This window comes from Chaetomium tenue (assembly GCF_020726465.1).
Source record: "Chaetomium tenue strain MPI-SDFR-AT-0079 chromosome Unknown F5144scaffold_1, whole genome shotgun sequence".
NCBI lineage: Eukaryota > Fungi > Ascomycota > Sordariomycetes > Sordariales > Chaetomiaceae > Chaetomium > Chaetomium tenue.
The window spans coordinates 3204979-3224250 of NW_027117329.1; the positions used below are offsets into that span (position 1 = coordinate 3204979).

The 19272-nt window shown below is 56.9% G+C and overlaps 8 protein-coding genes and 1 non-coding gene across 9 annotated transcripts; 5 read left to right on the forward strand and 4 right to left on the reverse strand.

The window, feature by feature from the left end:
- Nucleotides 1–9: 9 nt before the first annotated feature.
- On the forward strand, nt 10–2598 carry F5144DRAFT_625346 (pyridoxal phosphate-dependent transferase). The gene is made up of 4 exons (XM_066792220.1): nt 10–658; nt 770–1612; nt 1677–1802; nt 1884–2598. Exons 1-4 carry the CDS (start codon nt 476–478, stop codon nt 2559–2561), a joined length of 1830 nt encoding a protein of 609 aa, XP_066648580.1. The 5' UTR covers nt 10–475; the 3' UTR covers nt 2562–2598.
- A 1-nt stretch (nt 2599) lies between these two features.
- On the reverse strand, nt 2600–5632 carry F5144DRAFT_555805 (hexokinase-domain-containing protein). Its single transcript, XM_066787931.1, has 6 exons — nt 5226–5632; nt 4405–4527; nt 4324–4349; nt 3863–4273; nt 3347–3801; nt 2600–3297 (listed from the first exon to the last, which is right to left on the reverse strand). Exons 1-6 carry the CDS (start codon nt 5269–5271, stop codon nt 2874–2876), a joined length of 1485 nt encoding a protein of 494 aa, XP_066648581.1. The 5' UTR covers nt 5272–5632; the 3' UTR covers nt 2600–2873.
- On the reverse strand, nt 5633–7427 carry F5144DRAFT_555809 (uncharacterized protein). Its single transcript, XM_066787932.1, has 2 exons — nt 6633–7427; nt 5633–6578 (listed from the first exon to the last, which is right to left on the reverse strand). Exons 1-2 carry the CDS (start codon nt 7025–7027, stop codon nt 5954–5956), a joined length of 1020 nt encoding a protein of 339 aa, XP_066648582.1. The 5' UTR covers nt 7028–7427; the 3' UTR covers nt 5633–5953.
- Nucleotides 7428–7513: 86 nt separating this feature from the next.
- Nucleotides 7514–9521, forward strand: F5144DRAFT_40192 (Ribophorin I). Its single transcript, XM_066784842.1, has 3 exons — nt 7514–8063; nt 8116–8967; nt 9023–9521. The coding sequence occupies exons 1-3, from the start codon at nt 7714–7716 to the stop codon at nt 9303–9305; spliced, it is 1485 nt and encodes a 494-aa protein (XP_066648583.1). The 5' UTR covers nt 7514–7713; the 3' UTR covers nt 9306–9521.
- On the forward strand, nt 9516–9589 carry F5144DRAFT_t12. The gene has a single exon. It is a non-coding gene; the product is annotated as a tRNA-Val (tRNA).
- A 1712-nt stretch (nt 9590–11301) lies between these two features.
- On the forward strand, nt 11302–12798 carry F5144DRAFT_40263 (Eisosome component PIL1/LSP1). Its single transcript, XM_066784852.1, has 3 exons — nt 11302–11428; nt 11613–12237; nt 12321–12798. Exons 1-3 carry the CDS (start codon nt 11424–11426, stop codon nt 12705–12707), a joined length of 1017 nt encoding a protein of 338 aa, XP_066648584.1. The 5' UTR covers nt 11302–11423; the 3' UTR covers nt 12708–12798.
- F5144DRAFT_40285 (MCM2/3/5 family-domain-containing protein) lies at nt 12734–16207 on the reverse strand. Its single transcript, XM_066784857.1, has 3 exons — nt 15719–16207; nt 13531–15665; nt 12734–13471 (listed from the first exon to the last, which is right to left on the reverse strand). The coding sequence occupies exons 1-3, from the start codon at nt 16059–16061 to the stop codon at nt 12890–12892; spliced, it is 3060 nt and encodes a 1019-aa protein (XP_066648585.1). The 5' UTR covers nt 16062–16207; the 3' UTR covers nt 12734–12889.
- Nucleotides 16208–16229: 22 nt separating this feature from the next.
- F5144DRAFT_555823 (Longin-like domain-containing protein) lies at nt 16230–17665 on the forward strand. The gene is made up of 3 exons (XM_066787933.1): nt 16230–16568; nt 16645–16731; nt 16794–17665. Exons 1-3 carry the CDS (start codon nt 16529–16531, stop codon nt 17276–17278), a joined length of 612 nt encoding a protein of 203 aa, XP_066648586.1. The 5' UTR covers nt 16230–16528; the 3' UTR covers nt 17279–17665.
- On the reverse strand, nt 17349–18993 carry F5144DRAFT_636956 (DHBP synthase RibB-like alpha/beta domain-containing protein). Its single transcript, XM_066792642.1, has 2 exons — nt 17761–18993; nt 17349–17661 (listed from the first exon to the last, which is right to left on the reverse strand). Exons 1-2 carry the CDS (start codon nt 18679–18681, stop codon nt 17419–17421), a joined length of 1164 nt encoding a protein of 387 aa, XP_066648587.1. The 5' UTR covers nt 18682–18993; the 3' UTR covers nt 17349–17418.
- Between the last annotated feature and the right edge of the window lie 279 nt (nt 18994–19272).

Here is a 19272-nt window from a genome sequence, read left to right on the forward strand (position 1 = left end):
TAGGTCCAATAGTCGCCGAGAAGTGACCGGCCCACGAGGAACACGGGGGGCAGCCTCGGCGAACTCCACTCCTCCGCTGGATCCGCCATCCGATGTGAGTTGAAACCAGGCTGTTGAGTAATTGCCCAATGAAAGGCGAGATAATTTTTTTAGAGAAGCAACCCCTTCTCGACTAGTCCGCGATGCCGTGGTCCGGGCCTCCATTCGGCGTCCTAGCCGTCGGGGAGGCTTGAGCCGGAGGTGCCCGAGAGGGTCTCGATGCGACATCGGACGTCCTTTTTACACACCTTGATGTCCACATTTGTCCCTTCGCTGTATTGACCGTTTTGAGCGAGGCTGCGGGTTTGCTATTTGCATGTGCCGAGGAGTCATTCCTTTAACGTTCTTTTAACTTTTCTCTTTTTACACACGCCCTTCTTTCCCGGCAACATTAGATAGCCAAGACGAAAACGAAAAGGGAGAGAAGATATTGAAAATGCCCGTCAAACAAATCAACACCGAGTTGGGGCACTCCCTCCCCCCGGAAGCCCCTCACAACATCACCTTTCACATCCCCGGCTGGGACACGGCTAAGGCCCTCCGGCGCGGCGACACCGAACTGCTCAGCAAACTAACCTCCATCTACCCGCGCTTCGGGCCATGGGGTAAGGTGCGCGAGGTAAGTACATCCACACACACACACACACACAGCCAACCCAACTCAACCCTCACCACCCCATCACCTCAACACAACACAACAAACAAAACACATACTAACCCCCCTTCCCAGCTCACCACCGCCCTCCACCCCCACCTCCACCTCCCCCCAACCCACACCCTCATCCTCTTCCCCCACCCGGACACCATCCCCGCCGCCGCCCGCTACGCCGCCTCCCACCACCGCACCAACCCCACCCACCGCATCCCCCCCTCCCAACTCCTCTTCCGCGCCCTCGACATCCCCCTCACCCTGCCCCTCGCCTCAGAACCAGAACAACCAGAGACCAACGACACAACAACCCACCACGGCGCCGTCGTGCGCTTGTACGCGGTTGCATATCCCGTGGCGAATGCTCCTGGTGCGGTCGGGGTGTGGCAGACGTATGGCACGGGGATCTCGTCGCGGCTGGCGGAGGGGCTGTTGCCGGCGGTGGGGGAGGGCAGGGTGAGGGTGGTGGAGTGGGAGGGGGATGGGGAGCGGTGGGGGGATGTGCCGGGGTTGGGGGCGGGGGGAAAGGGGGGGTTGCCATTGGGGGAGGGGCATGTTGGGTTGAGGAGGCGGATTGCGGAGTTGGTTGGGGGTGGGGGAGTGGTGGGGGAGGGGGATGTATGGCTGTATCCGACGGGGATGGCGGCGATTTATCGGTTGCATTTGGCGTTGGTGGAGGCGAGGGAGGGGGGGACGGTGGTGGTGCTGGGGTCGGTGTTTCATAATACGTATCATCTGTTTCTTGAGAATGAGGGGGGGATGAAGCATTTTGGGCAGTGTGATGCGGATAGCGGGGTGATGGAGGCGTTGGAGGCGTGGTTGGAAGGGGAGAAGACCGCCGGGAGGAAGGTTGGGTATATTTTTGCGGAGTTTCCGAGCAACCCGATCTTGGTGAGCTTGGATTTACGACGACTGAGGGAGATTGTGAGTGATAACGCGGGACTATCCCTTCTCTTGCCCCTCAAACCACCAACTAACTGACCTACAGGCCGACAAATACGACGTCCCCGTCGTGATAGACGACACGATCGGGTCCTTCTGCAACATTGACGTCTCATCCGTCGCCGACGTGATTATGACCTCCATCACCAAGTCCCTCAGCGGCTACGCCAACGTATGCCCCCCCCTCCCCCCTCCCCCATTCCCACCCCTTACCACCGCCGCCCCTTAAACTAACCCTTCACCCCCCTCCCAGGTAATGGGCGGCGCAATCACGCTCCCCCCCACCTCCCCCCACCACACCCCCCTCAAAACCCAACTCACCGCCCACTTCCGCAACGAATACTTCCACGCCGACGCCGCCAAGCTCCTCTCCAACTCGCACGACTACTTCCCGCGCTCCACCATCCTCAACCGCAACGCCCTGACACTCGCCACCTTCCTGCACCAGCACTCCACCGCCACCCAGCCCGCCACGGCCGCGATCACCGCCGTGCTCTACCCGCCCTTCACCAACACCCACGCCAACTACACCGCCATGATGCGCCCACCACCCACCACAACAACAACCAAAGGAGAAGGGGAAGGGGAAGGGAAAGGATTCACATCGGGCTACGGCTGCCTGATGGGGATCGAGTTCACGTCACTGCGGGTGGCACGCGCATTCTACGACCACCTGTCGGTGTACCACGGGCCGCACCTCGGGGCGCACCAGACGCTGGCGTTTCCGTTCAACGACGCCATCTGGGGCACGGACCCGGAGGCGGCGGCGTATCTGCGGACGTTTGGGGCCAAGGCGGAGCAGGTGCGGGTGAGCGTGGGGTTGGAGGCGGAGGAGGAGTTAGTGGATACGTTCCGGGCGGCGCTGGTGGTTGCGGAGAGGGTGAGGAGGGAGGAGGAGGAGGAGGAGGGGGGAGAAAGGAAGGGGAATTAAAGGGTGTATTTATGGGTGGCGTTAGCATAGCATCGCATCACAGAGCATTGCATCGCAGAGCATTGTCAACCAATCAGCATAGCATCCTTGTACGCTTCAATCGATTGTATCATAGCCATTGGCTATCAAGATCATTGATATCCGGCTAGAGTAACCTGTGCCCAAACCTCGCTGAGCGGCTCAAAGTCTCCCCAACCGTGCTATGCAGGAGCGGAGATGCAACCATTGCTCGCGGCGGTATCCCAAGCTAGTTCGCCGATGCACTCAAAAGCATGCTGGTATGTACCGTGGCGCCCAGAAATACCCGAGTGTCTACTTGAAGTTCTCAGGGTGGAGAATGCCGTGCATGTTGCCTTCCCTAACGCGCTGCAGAGTCAGCGCGGCAATCAGCGCGGCACCCACACCACTGCCGTCCTCAGCAGCCAGGATCTCGATGGGATCCTCCTCCGTGGGGTTGCTCTTCTCGGGCCAGTCCAGGATCTCGCGCAGCGCCTGGGCGCCGCGGGCCTTGAAGTGCGGGTACTTGTTGAACACGGAGCCGTCGGCGCCTACGTGGCAAGAGGCGTACTCCTTCTTGATGCTGATGGCAGCCACACCACACGCCGACAGGCGAGCCGCGCGCGTGCCGATCAGCTCGGAGGTACGACGGATAAGCTCCAGCTCGGGGAGGTTCGGGCTGATGTTAAGCTTGCTCTGGAACAGATCAAGCGTTTCCGAGAGGTTCTCAAAGGGATCCCTAGGCCGAGTTAGCAAGCAAAGCGATATCAGAGAATCGACCAACATACTCTTCGATCGACGACAGGAAGGACGAGTCCAGAGAGTACGGCTTCCGGAGCTTGGAGATATCCTGGCCGGCGAAGATGTTGACCTCCTTCCTGTCGTGCAGGTCGACCATAATCAGGCGGAAGATTTCACCGAGGTAAAGACCAGCGATCATCTTCTCGAACGCCTGCTGGCCAGGGCGAGGAGAATCCTTGTCGATGGCGATATCATAGGGCGTGCGAGGCAGCACCTTATGCTCGTTGTCAAAGGCACCCCACTCGCAGTTGATGGCCATAGGGGTCTCGGGCGGCAGGTTTAGGTGGGCTAGCTTAGGGATAGAACCGCAGTTCTCAATGTAGGCAGCGTTACAACCCGTGCCAAAGATGCAACCGATTCTCATCTTAGGGTCGGTGTACGCCGAGGCAATGAGTGTACCCGTGGTATCGTTGATGAGGGCGGTCAGCTTGATAGGTACCCCCTGAAAATGAACGGGTTAGCACATACTCGCACAATGCTCATTGCCTGTGCCAGTGACTCACCCTCTGGGCAAGGGCGGCTTCGAACATGGGCACCACATTGTGACCCTCGACACCGTCGATGTCAAAGCCCTTGGTCCAGCGCTGCAGAATGCCCTCATCGATGTAGTTCTGGGTGGCAGGATAGGAAAAAGTGAAGCCAAGCGGGAGCTTGTCCATCTTGGACGCGTCGCCATGGTGCGTCTCGATGAACTGCTGCAGGCAGTCGGCAATGTACTCCCAGAGCTCCTCAGCCTCGCCCGTCTTCAGCTCATCCGGCATACGGTACTTCGATTGGATAATATCAAACTCGGATTTCTGCTCCGTAAGGGTGACTTGGCAGACGCGCAGGTTGGTGCCCCCCATATCCAGGGCCAGGTAGCTTCCGGTCTCATAGCCGGTCGGTTGCGACATGACCCATGTTGGGTTCATGGGCTGGTTCGGTCAGTATTAGTCGTCTTGTGAGTCTAGCACCATTGACTCACGATACTACCCCCCTCAACCGTCAGGCCTGTTGCTAGTTAGTACTTTGTTGGTCGGCCGGTCGCTAATAAACCCGGACTCACCTTTTGTGAGTTCATTGACAAAGTGGCTGGTAATCTCCTTGAGCTTGGCCTTGTCGAGAGTCAAGAGCTCCTCAAGGTGCTTGATCTCATTGATGAGATCCTTGGGCGCATCGGCAAGTGTGCCTACAGCCATGGTTAGTCAAGGGTGGGTCGCTGGGCACACAGTGCCTTGCCCTCTCGAGTGGTCGGGTGGTTGTGACTGAGAGAGTAATAGGGACGTCTCGGCAAGGATAAAAGAGGGCGGTCGTGGCCTAGGTTGTGATTGTGATTGCGGCGGTGGTCGGGATGAAGTAGGTTCCTTAGCCTTCGAGATGTTGCCATTCCGATAGCCTTAGGTTCCCAAATTCTGTCCTCACGCAACCGGAACAAGCGGGCAAAGGGGAGATACAAGTAGAAAAATAGGTAGATAGGTCGAACCGTTGGGAGATAATGCCAAGGGTCGGGTGGAGAAGAGGAACATCGGACGGGGTGCAGAGAAACAACGCGAAAGGGGAGTGTGATGTCACAGAGCACTTCGATACCAAGGTTCTCATCGAAGGCTGCTGTGGATTCCGACTTTCCCCTTGTGCCTTGCTCTCTCAAGTTGCACGCGTCCCCCGGGTGGGAGAGGAACAGGAAAGGGGGACCAACTAAAAAATGATTTTGGTCTTTGTGATCTTGTGTGAGTTTTTCAGGGTAAGTGTAGGACAAAAGGCAGGAGCTACCATCACACCCAAGACTCCAAGCGGCAGGCGAAGTGCACATGCGTTATGTGTACCGCGACACCGAAGGAGGGGTCAGGCCGCAATAAGCGAAACTGGAATGGTTCAGGTTTCACATACCGGTACCCTTCCTAGAGGGAGGCGGTTTCGGTCCGAGGCCGACCATGTTGGATTATGACAGTTGGTTGTTGCCGTTGTTGCTGTTGTTGTTCTGTCGATATCGATGTATTTTGTTGTGCGGTGTTTTGTTTGTTGGGAGCTCACTGTTTCTCAATCTCTGTTTCACTCCATCAGCCAGCCACTCAACTGAAACGCAGTGCTGACTGAGACCGATTAGGCCGTTCAAACGATGCTATCAATCCAACAAGAGCAGGGATTCTCCTCACCTTCTTGCACAGCACAAAACGCAAAGGCCGAAGTAGGAGCAGTGCCTTGAGTGGTTACCCCGCACTCACCCCAACAACAGCTGTGAGCTTGATGGAGGAGCTCAAGCTCTTCTGAGCTCCTCGCTGGGTTAGGGTTAAACGTGTGGTTGATTACCATGAGCCCCTGAATGCAACGCTCTGTTGTTGACAACCTCGTTTAGTCATATCTATAGAAAGCTACTGCAGAGTAGTATGGGTACGCTGTTTGCTTCCCGCTGTCATCAATTCCAACTTATTGGGTGCTTTCTGATTCCCTCCTTCTTTACAGCAACAGTGACATCGCAAAAGGCGTCGTATCCATGGACCATGGGATCAATGACCAGCACGTTTAGCTTATACTCGTTGTGGATCATGTCTTCCACGCGGGGGGCGAGTACCTCACTGGGTTTGGTTAGACCTGCTTTGACTAGTAGGTATCTCGACTCACTCTTCTGGCGGCGCGGGCATGATGATGACACCCGGTTTTGCAATGTCAGCGATAATCTCGGTCGTTGGGATGGTTGGCTCAATCGCGATGACCACACTCCCGTTCTCCACCTGGAGCCAGGCCCTCGGGTCGTCAAGAACGGTGATGCCTAGCTCACCCAGGACCTGTTTGTCGATGGAAGTGTAAGCCGGATCCTGGGCGAAGCACTGGACCTCCACCCCGAGGCTTTTCTTGACAAAATCCCGCACCTCTAACATCACCGCATGCTGTGAGGTGCTCCGCTGGTGTATTTCCTGGTCCTTCAGCCGCGTGATGGTACCACATCCAAACGCAACGACGTTTTTAATGCTATGAGTGATACCTGTCGATCCAAGAAGCCATCGAAGGTGACTGAACGGAACGGTTCTTTTCCAGAAAGCCAGGTCCCGGTAAAACCGCTCCCGAACCTCCTCGTGGTTGAGCATGAGCCAAGGAACGATCAGCTCGCCGGTCTTGACATCGCGTATTTCTGTTTCCTGGACAATGTCGATGGGCAGATAGGCTCGTCCAAGACCCCCCGGCTGGCTGCTGTCAGTTGACATGAGCTGGAACAGGCCGTGGTAGTCAAGACGGGGCTTGGCGCTGTTGTGACTGTTGGTTTAATATGACTCGGTTGGGATGCGATTAAAAACCTACGTTACGATTTTGCAACCTGGCCAAAACAACTTGCTCCCTTTGCTGACATCTTGTCCGACCCTGAAGCAGAAATGGACCGGCGTGCCATCGAGACCCACGAGCGACACTGTGTGTTCCGAGTTGGCATCTTCCAAGCAGCGGTCGAGTTGATCGGCGGCATCTCGGAAAGTCTCCTTGGTGAAAAGGGGGGTCCCGTCGTTGTACAGGCGTAGGAGGAAAGACACGGTGTCTTCCGCGGTATCTTCCGCAGTTTCTAGGAAATCATGAATTTGCTGTAGAGTATGCGGCGGCACCACAGCGCGAGGGGCAGCATCATGGTCGTTCAGTCTAGAGAAGTGAAGTTCAATGGCCTCGTCCTCATCAAATGGTGACAACTCCGGTAAGATGCCATCCATCTTGAGGGGTTTCGGCGCAGGTGATCAGTATAGAGGTTATACTAGAAAGGAAAATGTGAAGAACTTGGGACCGAGACATCATTAATGCAGTGATCCGAACGTATCTGTAGTCAGTACCTGCCTGTTGAAATTTGGGGCGAGACGGGTCTCATAATTGTCCCCAGAGGCATGGAAAGCGCATTAGAGAGAGCTTTCCTCCTTGTTGGGGTATGGGGTACTTTTCATTCTCTAGTGTTTCGTCATGTCTTTTTTTTTTTTTTTGCTTTCTCTCACCACTTCCTCACCAACGATGTCTTGGTAGCGTTGAGACATGGATTTCATGTCCCAGACGAACACCAGAGAGTTTGGGGAACTCTATTCTTTCGATAGTTAATTGAATCTCATGTTTTGTTCGTTGAGGTTGCCAAGAGGAAACAGCTTAGATGTGAATTGGCCAATCAACCCCTGGAATTACCTGAGCCGGCCCCACCGATTCAAGCCGACAGGGGTGTTTCGGCAACGTAAGCTTTTCGAGGCTGGCAAGCTGCTGCTGCTGGAAGGCCACGATTAATGGTCCAGAACTCAAAGACAGAAGGGTGCATCATCGGCTACACCCTTGCTTTCTGCTGCCCAACCTCTCCTTCTGCAATTTGTCAATTGGCCGGGCGCGTGAGGTTCATGAGCCTCTTGCCGTTGACATTTCCAAGATGAAGACGTCAGCGGTCTTCTCTGCCTTGTTGTCTCTGCTATCGTTGGCTTCGGCCGCGAGCGCGGACAGCAAGAGCAGCTCCACCAGCACCACCCTCCCGGCCACCTTCAAGCCTCCCCAGGTCTTCAAGAACGCCAATCTCGTCCACGTTATTTCCGTCGAGAAGAACTATGTGAAGGAGAACATCAACGTGCTCGTACAGAACATCGACAAGGCGGCCCAAGATGAATACTTTGTACCGTTCACGGCCGACCAGTTGTCCCGGCTCGGAGGGGTGGAGGTGAAGGATCGCAAGGATAGCAACGCTGGGCCATTCGTCGCCGAGGCCGTCGAGTTTGATCAGGAAAGGTGAGAAGAGGTTTCCCGAGGATTTTCGGCCTCGGAGGCTAACTACCCGCAGTGACATCCAGTACCTCCGCATTCGCCTTCCGAAGCCCCTTGCGCCCGGCGCGCAACAGACCCTCGGGATCAGCTACTACCTCCTCAAGGCGTACAAGCCCCTCCCCGCCTCCATCAAGCAGGAGGAGCCGCAATTCCTCTCGTTCTCCTTCTCGGCCTACTGCCCCTCTGCCTACACGACGACCAAGCAGAAGACCGAAGTCAAGTTCCCGTCGAGCACCATTCCCGACTACACCAAGATCCCGGGGAGCGGCGAAATCACCGAGTTCCCGCAGGTGCAGGGATCCAAGCTCACGTACGGCCCCTTCGACGAGAAGCCCGCGGGCGCGACCCAGCCCGTTAGCGTGCGGTTCGAGTTCAACAAGCCCGTGACGCACGTCTCGCATCTTGAGCGCGATATCGAGGTCAGCCACTGGGGCGGCAACGTCGCCTTCGAGGAGCGCTACACGCTGTACCACCGCGGCGCCAACCTGTCGTCGCTGTTCAACCGCGTCAAGTGGCAACAATCGCAGTACTACCAGCCCAACACCTTCGCGCTCAAGGAATTGAAGTTCCCCCTGCGCGTGGGTAGCGCCGATCCGTACTACACCGACGTTATCGGCAACGTCTCGACCTCCAGGTTCAGGAGCAACAAGCGCGAGGCCCTGCTCGAGATCAAGCCGCGGTACCCTGTCTTTGGCGGGTGGAAATTCCCGTTTACCATCGGCTGGAACTCGGATGCCAAGAACTTCCTGAGGCAGACGGCCGCTGGGGGGTTCGTGCTTAATGTCCCCTTCCTCGAGGGCCCTAGGCAGCCCGAGGGCGTCGAGTACGAGCAAGTGCAGGTCCGAGTTATCCTTCCCGAAGGCGCTGAGTATGTCCCCCTACCCAATGTCACCTTCGTACAAATTCACTGATTCTCTGGCTAGGAATGTGCAATACCACACCTCCGTCCCGTCCCAATCCATCAACCAAGTTAGCGTCGAGCTTCACCGGACATTCCTCGACACCATTGGCCGGACTGCCCTCGTAATCAAGGGGCGCAACTTGGTGGACGACTTTAGGGACCGCGAGCTAGTCATCACATACGACTACCCGCTCGCGGCGGCCCTGCGCAAGCCACTGATCATCTTTGGCAGTGCCGTTGCTGTGTTTGTTAGCGCGTGGCTGGTTGGGAATCTGGAGTTGAAGTTTGACACGAGGAAGAAATAGAGGGTGTGGGCTGGGTTAATAGAAAATGGTCGGTTTTTTCTTGGTTCTGTGTACTGTGTAAGTATTCTGTCTGTCATCTAGTGGCTAGAAAGCAGCGACAGTGTGGTTTCTCTGGTTGTATACTGAAAAGGGGCTGTGATCTCTCTATGCATGCGTTGCCTGCCGGGCCTTCATCAAGCGAGGCAGTGATGCCGGGATCCAACAAGCACAGGTCCGATGGTGTAGTTGGTTATCACGTCAGTCTAACACACTGAAGGTCTCCAGTTCGAGCCTGGATCGGATCAACCATCATTGGGTGAAACGGTTAAATACCAGTTCATCCTATTTTTGCGTTTGTGGATTGGAGGTGTGGAGAGGTCTGTCTCGTGGAGTTAGGGGTAAAAGCCCCATCAAGCTTCTGGGGGTTCTAACTTTTTTGTACTTTCACAGTCGTCACCCTAAACGAACTCGAGCGGAAAAAAAAAAGTCAAGGAAAGAAATCAATGAACCGAACAAAAAAGAGGAAAAAGAAAGAAAGAAAACGGGTAAACATGGTCCAGGTTTCAGGATAGTCTTCGTATTTTGGCTCCTATGGTCGACATCTACTCCGTATACCTTGGAGTTCGGCTCTTTTTGCCCACAGGGTGCTAGAGTGATTTCCCCAAGACGGTTCTGCAAGGTGACGTTATCCACGGGACTCAATACAGAACAACTTCCATTGCTGCCAAGCATCGTCATTGAACCCGTGAGTTTGTCTTGGCTGCCAGACTAATGCCATTTGAGATGGACTTGCATATTCAGGGTCTTGCACACCATCCCACTTGCGTCAGACTAGTACCTTGTTTTTGTCTCCCAAGGATTGAACCGTATATGTAAAGGTTGAGATGGTTCCGAGTTTAATCCTTTGGTCAACTCCCAGTGAACATCAAACCTAAAGAATCTCGAGAGTAGCCATTCAACAAACCTTGACTTGGCTCAACACAATCTCTTCACTCAATTCCACATCAAACCACTCACCCAATTAACAACATCCTCTCACTTTCTCAACTAAGAGAGAAATAAAACAAAAGACAATCAAAATGTGCTTCGGAGCAGGACCCACGGAAAAATACTACTACCACGAGGAGATCATTCCCGTGCGGCCTCGCTACCACCACCACCATCATCATCATCGCCACCACGACTCGCCTCGGTCAAGCTACTCCAGCCACCGTAGGCACTACTCGCCAGGCCCGAGGACAAGTGTGACGAGCTTCAGGAGAACGAGCACGCCCGTTGTTTACAGCAGCCGGGGATACTGACATACCTAGCTGAAGGGACGGCAGGAGGGAGTAAGGGCATGAGGGGTTTCTGATGTTATTGGGTTATTGGCGGGAGTCACAGGATACATCTTAGACGGCATAGGCTTCTACTTAGATCAAGGGAGTTGATGTTTAGGGAATTTGGATGTTTGGGTGGCATTAACGCATGGGCTGAGGCCCAGAAGGCAAAGCATACACGATGTTATTATTGGGAGGGTGCATTTCCTACTGCATAGGCTGAATAATAATATCTATTTCATTTTGAAGAGAGCTGGACTCACATGGGATGAGAATGGGAGAAGGGATGACACGCAAATGTGGTGGGGCAGGGGTCGTGAACCATGACGTCATAAGTTAATGTATCGTCCCATGACCAAAGAGAGCTATCTTCCAATTCCAGACGAACAGCCGAACTTGATGAAAGACATTACGTCGATTTGGAGAACTCGCCGCCGGATATGTTGGGGGCTTGGGGCCACTAGGGAGAAATGTAGGTTATCATTTGACAAAGATGGGATTTTCATGACCATAACGATTCGTCCTCAATCACCAGCACAACAGCAGAATATCATCTTAAATTTCAGTTTGACTTGAAAACAGCATCAACTACTAAACAAGTGTGCCGGATTAACCAACTAAACTCCAAGTTCAAAGCCCCTGACGCGTGTGGGAACTAAATCATCCTGGCATCTGGTCCTGGAAGCACCTGCCTCACGCTCTGAACCAGATCCATATAAGTGAGGGAAGGAGCAACAAACAACCCTCCGTGTTGGACCTGACCAACAGAGTTACTAAAAGCCTTAACAACCTAAACACCCTCTATACCCAAAGCATCAAGATGTTGTAAGTCACCAATTCCTGAACAGCACCCCCCAGCGCACTCCCAACGCGAGCCTGCCATGCCACGCCGAAGCACCGACAGCACCCGCTTCTCCCTCTCAGCCCAGTGGTCAGTGGTTACAAAACCACCACCAACCTCACCCCTCCACAACCCCCCCTCCACAGACCCAACTAATCCCCACCACAGGAACCGCGCCCTCTCCATCCGCTCCTCCAACCGCTCCTCCACCACCACCACTTCCACAACCACCTCCTCCGGAACCACCACGGCCTCCTCCCACCGCAAGCCCTTCTCCTTCCACTCGCTGCGCGGCGCCTCCCAGCCCGCCCTCTCCAAGCGCCTCTACCGCCTGATCAAGTCGGCCAACACGCTGGTGTCGGCGCACGAGACGGCCGCGCGCGAGCGCCTGTCCATCGCCACCCAGCTGTCCGAGTGGGGCGAGCAGACGCCCGCGGCGTATACTATCACCGGTGGGGGTGGGGGTGGGAGTGGGAGTGGAGTTGGTGGAGGTGGGGGGAATGATGCGGCGGTGTCGGATGTGAGCGACAAGATCGGGGTGTTGTTGTCGGAGTTGGGTGAGCAGGAGGAGGTCTATGCGGCGCGGCTGGATGAGAGTCGTGCGGTGTTGAAGGTGGTAAGGAATACGGAGAAGAGCGTGCAGCCGAGTCGGGATGGGAAGAGGAAGGTGGCGGAGGAGATTCAGAGGTTGAAGATTAAGGAGCCGCAGAGTGCGAGGCTGGTGACGCTGGAGCAGGAGCTGGTGAGGGCGGAGGCGGAGAATTTGGTGGCGGAGGCGCAGTTGGGGAATGTGGTGCGTTCTTTTTCTTTCTTCTTTTTTTATTATCCCCTTTAGTGGCTTTGGATATGGGGTGTTGTGCTGATGAACGGAAACAGACCAGGCAGAAACTCAAGGAAGCGTACACAGTCGACTTTCTCGCCACGATCGAGCGCTCCGAGAAGCAGGCCATCCTTGCGAGGCACGGGCTGCGGTTGCTGCAGCTGCTTGACGACACCCCCGTGGTACCAGGAGATGTGCGACCTCCATATGCGCATGCCTCGCAAACGAGGCAAATTCTGAACGACGCCGAAGATGACTTGCGGGAGTGGCGGCTAGACGCCGGATTTATGGGCGACGATAAGACCGTCGTCATGGATGGGAGCGAGCCGTCAACACAGAGGGCCGAGGAGACGGGGAAGCAGAAGGAGAAGCCGAAGCAAAAGGAGGCTGAAAAGGGGCATGTCCCTGACACAAGTGGCGACGGATTGGGTGACAAGTATTGAGGCGATGGGCAAGCCGGCGTTGGAATTGTGTTCGATCATTATACCTAACTTCGGAGGTTATCCGTGATGGCGTGCAAGTTTGTGCGTTGACAGACAGAAACATGATTGGAAACCAGACATACGCCCCCCAGATGTGAACACTAGACCCAACCAACTCATAAGCCATAACCCTCATCTCTACATCAAACACTCGCCGTAACTCTCCTCACGTTCTTCCTCGGCCCCTCGCCGCTAATCATAACCGCCCCCTCCATCTCCAATGTCCTCATCACCTCAGCAAAATCGCTCGGCTCAACCGGCACGCCAGCCCCCTCAGCCAGCCTCCGCGCCACCTCCGAATACCTCACCGCCTGCCCGCCCGCCGTCAACTCATCCAGCAACCGGACCACGGCATCCTTCATATCCGACTTGCGCTTGCGCTCGGCGGCACTCGTCCCCTCCGTCAGCAGACTCATGTCGATGCGGCCCTGGGAGTCGGTGGCGGCGGTCTTGAGCGCGGAGCGGATCAGGCGGACGGCCTCCTTGACGTCGTCGGCCGTGACCGTCTCGGACAGGCGCATCTTGGCGTGCGCCTCGGCCAGCCGGATCATGGACTCGAGCTGCCGCGTCGTCGCCGTGATGCGCTTCTCCGCCGCCCGCACGTCTTGTCCGAGCTTGCGCATCTCCACGTAGGCGTTGGTTAGCTCGCGGCCCGCTTCCGGCGAGATCTTGGGCTGGATCTTGGCGCGTGCGTAGGAGATGTAGGAGGTGAGGAATTCGATAGGCTGGAGGGGGGGTTGGAAGTTAGTACTAGGTTTGTTGATCAGCGGGGGGAGTGGCTTACCAAGACGTCCTTGTCGCTTTGTGCTGACTCGGGCTTGTCCTCGAGGTACATGGAGAGCAGATGGCGCGCCAGCCGCTGGTCGGCCTTTTCGTCGACCCGGTCGAGGATGAGGTAAACCAAGTCGAAACGAGAGAGCAAGGTAGGGGGAAGGTCAATGTTCTGCGGCACTGACATGTCCGGGTTGTAACGACTGCCGATCGGGTTGGCCGAGGCCAGGATGCTTGTCCGGGCGTTGAGCGTCGTGATGATGCCGGCCTTGGCCACTGACACAGTCTGCTGCTCCATCACTTCGTGGAGGACCGACCGCGTGGAATCGTTCATCTTGTCGAACTCGTCGATGCAGCACACGCCTCCGTCGGACAATACGAGCGCACCAGATTCGAGGACCAGTTGGCGCGTCTCGGGGTCGCGGGTCACATAGGCGGTAAGACCGACCGCCGAGGAGCCTTTACCGCTGGTGTAAACGCCTCGGGGGGCGATCCTGTGCACATACGATAGGATTTGCGACTTTGAGGTCGATGGGTCACCGCAGAGCAGGATATTGATGTCCCCACGGTACTTGGGGCTCGCCCCCTTCTCGAAGGTCTTGTTGGTTCCGCCGAACAGCTGCAGAAGAATGCCCTTCTTGACGTCGTCCATTTCGTAGATCGAAGGGGCGAGTGAGCGAGAGAGCAAATCGTAGATATCCGGGCGGGCTGCCGTAGTCCTGATCCTCTCCTCCTCCTCGGGTGAAACTTTCTTGACCTCATCGAGACTCTGCCCGCTGACGTGGGCTTCCTCTTCCTCAGCCAAATCAAGAGTGGTCGGGTCCGCGCCCATCCGCTTCTTGTCGACCTTTTGCACATGCACCACATCGACGTAGGTCTTGTGCACGCTCTTGACCGTCCTCATGCGCGGGTTGACGCGCACCGGCGTAACCTTGTAAATACCTGTGAGTTCGACCCGGTCACCGGCCTTGCAGAAGTCGACCAGCTCGTTGTAGACGCACACAGACACCGAGTGGGGCGTTTGTCCGGGGGGGACGGCATCTGGGGTTTCTTGCAGCTTGATGACTTGCTTGTCCTCGAACATGCAGCGGTTGTGGATGATCTGCATCGAGTTCTTTTGCTTGCAACGAGCGCGCGGGCATTCGGTGGGTTCGCGGATCTTGCCGCGATCCAGCTCGACCGAGACGGAATGTCCGCAGACACCGCATTTGAAGAAAGCCGCCTTCATGTCAGGGATGACAGGTGTTGCCCGGATGACGAGACCCTTGATGGAGATAAGCTTGTCCATGTCCGAGGGGTTGAGCTCTCGCAGGTTGATAGACTTGTCGGTGCCCCAGGGGCGAACCAGGTATTGCTGCTTGATAACTTGGTCCTCAAGCGTCATCTGCTCCCGTTGGGCAGGTCGGGGTGTCGACGGCTCCTCGGCTCGATCGGAGCTGGGGAAAGCAATTTCGGAGCTCTGGGAGGCCTGGGGCGCACTGGCGGCTGTCGTGTTGTGCGAGGCAGCTCTCTGGCTTGCCATTTCCGCCTGCGCAAGCTCGATCATGCAGTCGTGGACACATTGATCCATGACGGGAACGATTTCGGTCGGATACGCCTGGCACTGGTGCCATAGTTTTGCCGTCCGTGGGTAGGCTTTGAGGTCGCGGAGGTCCAAGTACAGCTTGTTGGTACCCAGCAGCAGCATATTTTCCATGGCCTCCCAGTAAGGCTTTGAATCAGCCTCGGGTTCCCCATTGGTGTCAGCCTCGGTGGCGCCATCTGCCCACATACGGTACTTTCTCGTGAAGTTCTTGAGAAAGTCCCTGAATGCGGCGAAAGAGTCCTCGAGCGAAACGGTTGTACCCCAGACGAGGCTTTGGCTGGGACCACCAAGAGCGTCGGCTTCCGAGGTATGAGCGTTGTTGTTCGCAAACGAGGCGGCATCAGAACCGTCCTGGACAACACGCCCAGAGTCGTCTAGGATGATGCGACGCGGTATCTGGGGTGTCCGGGCGACATCCGAGTTGATGTCACCCCGGTAGGATCTACCATTATTCGTTCGCTGTGAGCTCACAAAGAGCGCGCTGCTATCGCTGCGGAGGTCGGACTGCTGGGTGAGCTGGTGGCCAGGGCTGGAGCTGGGATCATAACGGATCGGCGATGAGTCTGCGCGGTCAGCTGGGCGAAGCTTAACAATATGGCGCAGAGAGATGTCTCACCTCCAATAAGGCCACGGCTTGCGCGGGGAGTCCTGTCACCGGCGCTTTGTGTTTCTGTCTGCTGGCGCAAGGGCGAGCTGGGTGCGGGTGCATTGTTGTTGACGGTGCTCTGGCTGTCGGTCATCTGGCGAAGGGGAGAGGAGGCCCTGTTGGCGCCGGGGGCAGGGGACGAAGATTGATAAAACAGCGGGCTCGAAGCCAACTGCGAGGACCTTGTCTGCCGAGGGGTCCTCTCAGCTGCGTTGGAGGGGCCAGCCGCGGGGCTGCTTCGTTGCTGCGAACTGCGGGTTGCCCGGTTGGGCGTCGCAGAGCTGCGCGTTGACCGCTTTGAAGGCGACGACATCTTTGCTGCCGCGGTTTCCGGTTACTGGATCAGAATACCGGTGACGATGAGTGTTGAAAAACGCGGGGTGAGGGTGTTGACGACAGGGGAAGCGTAAAGTGGGACGCTGAGTTGGGCTGGATAACTAGCGGGCAAGTCAACGCAAGGGAAAAACGGAGACACGCGAAAGTTCGCGTTGACCCAACCACTTTACGCGTCGCCAGGGGCACTGCGCGCAGGCCATTAAAACCCCCCCTGTAAGATACGGACCTGGAATTGTGGGGCAGTTCAAGGAGCCAAAGGTCAAGCCACATCACAGCGACAAGAACAGAACCCCACAACTCCAGAACGCCGCAAAGCACCAGCCAAACGACGACAGCAGCACATCCCACCCACGATAACCCGGCTGCCCATTGCGCCCCCTCGAACCCGACAACCGTGTCAAAGAATATTTGGACAAGCCGGGTAACCATAAAAATACCGCCATCATGTCGGCAGGAATGTCGCTGTACAGCGTCAACGCTATCCGTATGGACACTCGCGACCCGCCACCAGTTGCGACTAAGCTTCTGGCATAACCTGCGATCAAGCTGACACCGGCCAGTCATCCTTTCTAGCGAGGACGGGTCGCGGATATTCACAAAGTACTACACCCCGCCGCACCAGGCGGTAACGAACCCAACAGGAGCCGGTACGAGACCCAATGACCGAGGAAAATAGTTTAAAACGCCGATCGAGTATTGACTTGCGCAGCCCCCGCTAGCTCCTCGCAGAACCCCTACCCCGACAAGACCTCCCAGACCCGATTCGAGAAGGGGCTCCTCCAAAAGACAGCCAAGCAGACCGGCGACATCCTGCTCTACGACAACCGCATTGTGCTATACAAGATGGAGTCAGACGTGGCCTTGTACGTGGTTGGTAGCCTTGGCGACAACGAGATCCTGCTGTATAATGTGCTGCTGGCCCTGCGTGACAGCCTGCATCTGCTGTTCAAGCAGTCAGTCGACAAGCGCACCATCATCGAGAACTACGACCTGGTGTCGCTGGCTGTTGACGAGATCTGCGACGACGGCGTGGTGCTCGAGACGGACCCGACTATTATTGTGCAGCGGTGCAGCAAGGCGCCGTCGCAGGACGTCAACCTCAGCCGGATCGATCCTTTCAGCGAGCAGGGCGTCAACAACCTGGCGCAACTAGGCAAGGCGAAGCTGACGGACTGGCTGAGGCAGGGGTTGTAAGGGGCGGCAACGGGAATGGGAAGGGGTTATGATATGAGTTTAGAATATTTTATGAAAATGGTTGGGCGAGTTGCGTGTCGTCGAGTAGCAGGACTGCTGAGTGGAAAAGATGCCTCCTGGGAGACGTCTAATGCGTCTATCTAAGACCTAATTTCCGACGCCGCCTTCCGGAGCCTGTTCATGACCGCCGCGGCGATATCGTCCCCGTCACTAACCCCTTCCACCAAGATGACATCCGCTCCAAGCCTATCCAGCTCTCTCAGCGCCGCAAACAAACCATGCGCAACCCCCTTGACGTCCCCCCCAAGATCCACATCCAACAACCTCCCTCGCTCACTTCCATCCTCACTCAAAAGCACCCCCTCCTTAACCACCAACCCCGTCTCCGTCCCCCCCTCCCCATCCACAACCGCCGCCTCCCCCAACCTCGCATACCCCAACCCCCCCGCAACAGGCCACCCCCCCGTCCTAATAACCCCGACCGTCTCCCCTCCACCCCCCTTTACCACCTCCCCCACACCTCCCCTCCCCCCCTCAAACAACACCACCCTCGCCCTCGGACTATAATGCTTATACTTCATCCCCGGCGCCCTCGGCGCCACCCCCCCCTCCACCCCATCCACATACGCCTTCCTGACCCCCTCCCACCCAGGACACCCCCTCAACGCCTCCAACCCCACGCCCCCCGGCCTCAACACCACCGGCGGCACGCACATCCCATCCACCACCGTACTCTCCACCCCCACACCACACACCCCGCCATCCAACACCAACGCGATCCGCCCCTCCAAATCATCGCGCACGTGCGCCGCGGCCGTCGGGCTGGGCCGCGTGGAGGCGTTGGCGGAGGGGGCGGCGAGCGGGGCGCGCGCGAGGGTGATCAGGGAGCGCGCGAGGGCCGAGGCGGGCATGCGCGCGCCGAAGGAGGGTTGCGACGCGGTTACTTCGGGAGCGAGCGGGGAGTGGGGCGCGGGGAGGGGGAGGAGGATGGTTAGGGGCCCGGGCCAGAAGCGCGTGATGAGGGGGTGGTAGATGGGGGGGATGGGGTCGGTTTCTGGGGAGGGGGGGGAGAGGAGTTGGCGGAGCATGGTGAGGTCGCTGATGTGCACGATCAGGGGGTTGTCGGAGGGGCGGCCCTTGGCCGAGTAGATGCCGCGGACGGCGGCGGAGCGGGTGGCGTCGGCGCCGAGGCCGTAGACGGTTTCGGTGGGGAAGGCGACGGGGACGTCGGTGGTGCGCAGGAGGTGTGCTGCTTCCTGGAGAGGGGCCAGCACGGCGTCGTCGGTGGCTGTCACCTCCCATGTGGTGAGGTCTGGTGTGCCATCCGGGCTGGAGGACGCCCACCGGCCGAGGGCCGAGTCGTCTTTGCCGGCGAGCGGCACTTTGAGAATCCGGGTTTCCATGGCCGGGTTGTGGATGGGCCGGGGGTGTGTAAGTGCTGCGGCTGTGATCTGCCCGAATCGGGTGCGACCGAATCGAAACGGAAGAAGGCTCCTAGATGCAGCGGTCCAGCGCGCAGAAAAACCAAGCAAGGAGATCCCCGCCAACTTGAATGCCCTTTTACGGCTAGGATTTGGAGGGGAGTATTTTTGAGGATTTATATTTGAGGTGGCGTTGAGTGAAAGACTTGAAAGATGCGATTCTAGGTGTAAGTTGTTGAGTCACCGGAGAATTTTTTACGAACCCCAAGATCCATCAGATCTTTCAACATCACACATCGCGCTCCCTGATTTTCAGTCATGCCCACCATCTCACAACAACACCTAACCCCAAAATAATTCCACGACCCATAGATCGATGGGATATGCGCATCCATTTCCGTAAAGCAAAGTAAGGTCGGTAACCCGCCGCTAATAAAATGCCGAATCCGCCTCTGTACCAACGCCATGCTGGCTGCCCATGCTGTATCATCCGATGTGCTCTCCATACCATGAAAAAGAGAGAGAAGTCCCCTCAAACTACATAATTTACATCGTGGCCATAAGAAACCCACG

What these genes read in the sequence shown, in the direction of transcription:
- F5144DRAFT_625346 (XM_066792220.1), top strand. Translation starts at nt 476, where the DNA reads ATGCCCGTCAAACAAATCAACACCGAGTTGGGGCACTCCCTCCCCCCG. An exon ending in CATGGGGTAAGGTGCGCGAG is followed by an intron (nt 659 to 769) that starts GTAAGTACATCC and finishes CCCCCTTCCCAG; the next exon opens with CTCACCACCGCCCTCCACCC. An exon ending in TACGACGACTGAGGGAGATT is followed by an intron (nt 1,613 to 1,676) that starts GTGAGTGATAAC and finishes ACTGACCTACAG; the next exon opens with GCCGACAAATACGACGTCCC.
- F5144DRAFT_40192 (XM_066784842.1), top strand. Translation starts at nt 7,714, where the DNA reads ATGAAGACGTCAGCGGTCTTCTCTGCCTTGTTGTCTCTGCTATCGTTG. An exon ending in GTCGAGTTTGATCAGGAAAG is followed by an intron (nt 8,064 to 8,115) that starts GTGAGAAGAGGT and finishes AACTACCCGCAG; the next exon opens with TGACATCCAGTACCTCCGCA. An exon ending in ATCCTTCCCGAAGGCGCTGA is followed by an intron (nt 8,968 to 9,022) that starts GTATGTCCCCCT and finishes TTCTCTGGCTAG; the next exon opens with GAATGTGCAATACCACACCT.
- F5144DRAFT_555805 (XM_066787931.1), bottom strand. Translation starts at nt 5,271, where the DNA reads ATGGTCGGCCTCGGACCGAAACCGCCTCCCTCTAGGAAGGGTACCG. An exon ending in TCCCTCTAGGAAGGGTACCG is followed by an intron (nt 4,528 to 5,225) that starts GTATGTGAAACC and finishes CCATGGCTGTAG; the next exon opens with GCACACTTGCCGATGCGCCC. An exon ending in TGTCAATGAACTCACAAAAG is followed by an intron (nt 4,350 to 4,404) that starts GTGAGTCCGGGT and finishes AACTAGCAACAG; the next exon opens with GCCTGACGGTTGAGGGGGGT.
- F5144DRAFT_40285 (XM_066784857.1), bottom strand. Translation starts at nt 16,061, where the DNA reads ATGTCGTCGCCTTCAAAGCGGTCAACGCGCAGCTCTGCGACGCCCAAC. An exon ending in AAGCCGTGGCCTTATTGGAG is followed by an intron (nt 15,666 to 15,718) that starts GTGAGACATCTC and finishes CTGACCGCGCAG; the next exon opens with ACTCATCGCCGATCCGTTAT. An exon ending in AAAGCGACAAGGACGTCTTG is followed by an intron (nt 13,472 to 13,530) that starts GTAAGCCACTCC and finishes CCCCCCCTCCAG; the next exon opens with CCTATCGAATTCCTCACCTC.
- F5144DRAFT_40263 (XM_066784852.1), top strand. An exon ending in AGGCGCAGTTGGGGAATGTG is followed by an intron (nt 12,238 to 12,320) that starts GTGCGTTCTTTT and finishes GAACGGAAACAG; the next exon opens with ACCAGGCAGAAACTCAAGGA.
- F5144DRAFT_555823 (XM_066787933.1), top strand. Translation starts at nt 16,529, where the DNA reads ATGTCGGCAGGAATGTCGCTGTACAGCGTCAACGCTATCC. An exon ending in GTACAGCGTCAACGCTATCC is followed by an intron (nt 16,569 to 16,644) that starts GTATGGACACTC and finishes GACACCGGCCAG; the next exon opens with TCATCCTTTCTAGCGAGGAC. An exon ending in AACGAACCCAACAGGAGCCG is followed by an intron (nt 16,732 to 16,793) that starts GTACGAGACCCA and finishes TGACTTGCGCAG; the next exon opens with CCCCCGCTAGCTCCTCGCAG.
- F5144DRAFT_636956 (XM_066792642.1), bottom strand. Translation starts at nt 18,681, where the DNA reads ATGGAAACCCGGATTCTCAAAGTGCCGCTCGCCGGCAAAGACGACTCG. An exon ending in AGGGGGGTGGAGGGGAGACG is followed by an intron (nt 17,662 to 17,760) that starts GTCGGGGTTATT and finishes GGGGGGACGGAG; the next exon opens with ACGGGGTTGGTGGTTAAGGA.
- F5144DRAFT_555809 (XM_066787932.1), bottom strand. Translation starts at nt 7,027, where the DNA reads ATGGATGGCATCTTACCGGAGTTGTCACCATTTGATGAGGACGAGGCC. An exon ending in CCAGGTTGCAAAATCGTAAC is followed by an intron (nt 6,579 to 6,632) that starts GTAGGTTTTTAA and finishes CAGTCACAACAG; the next exon opens with CGCCAAGCCCCGTCTTGACT.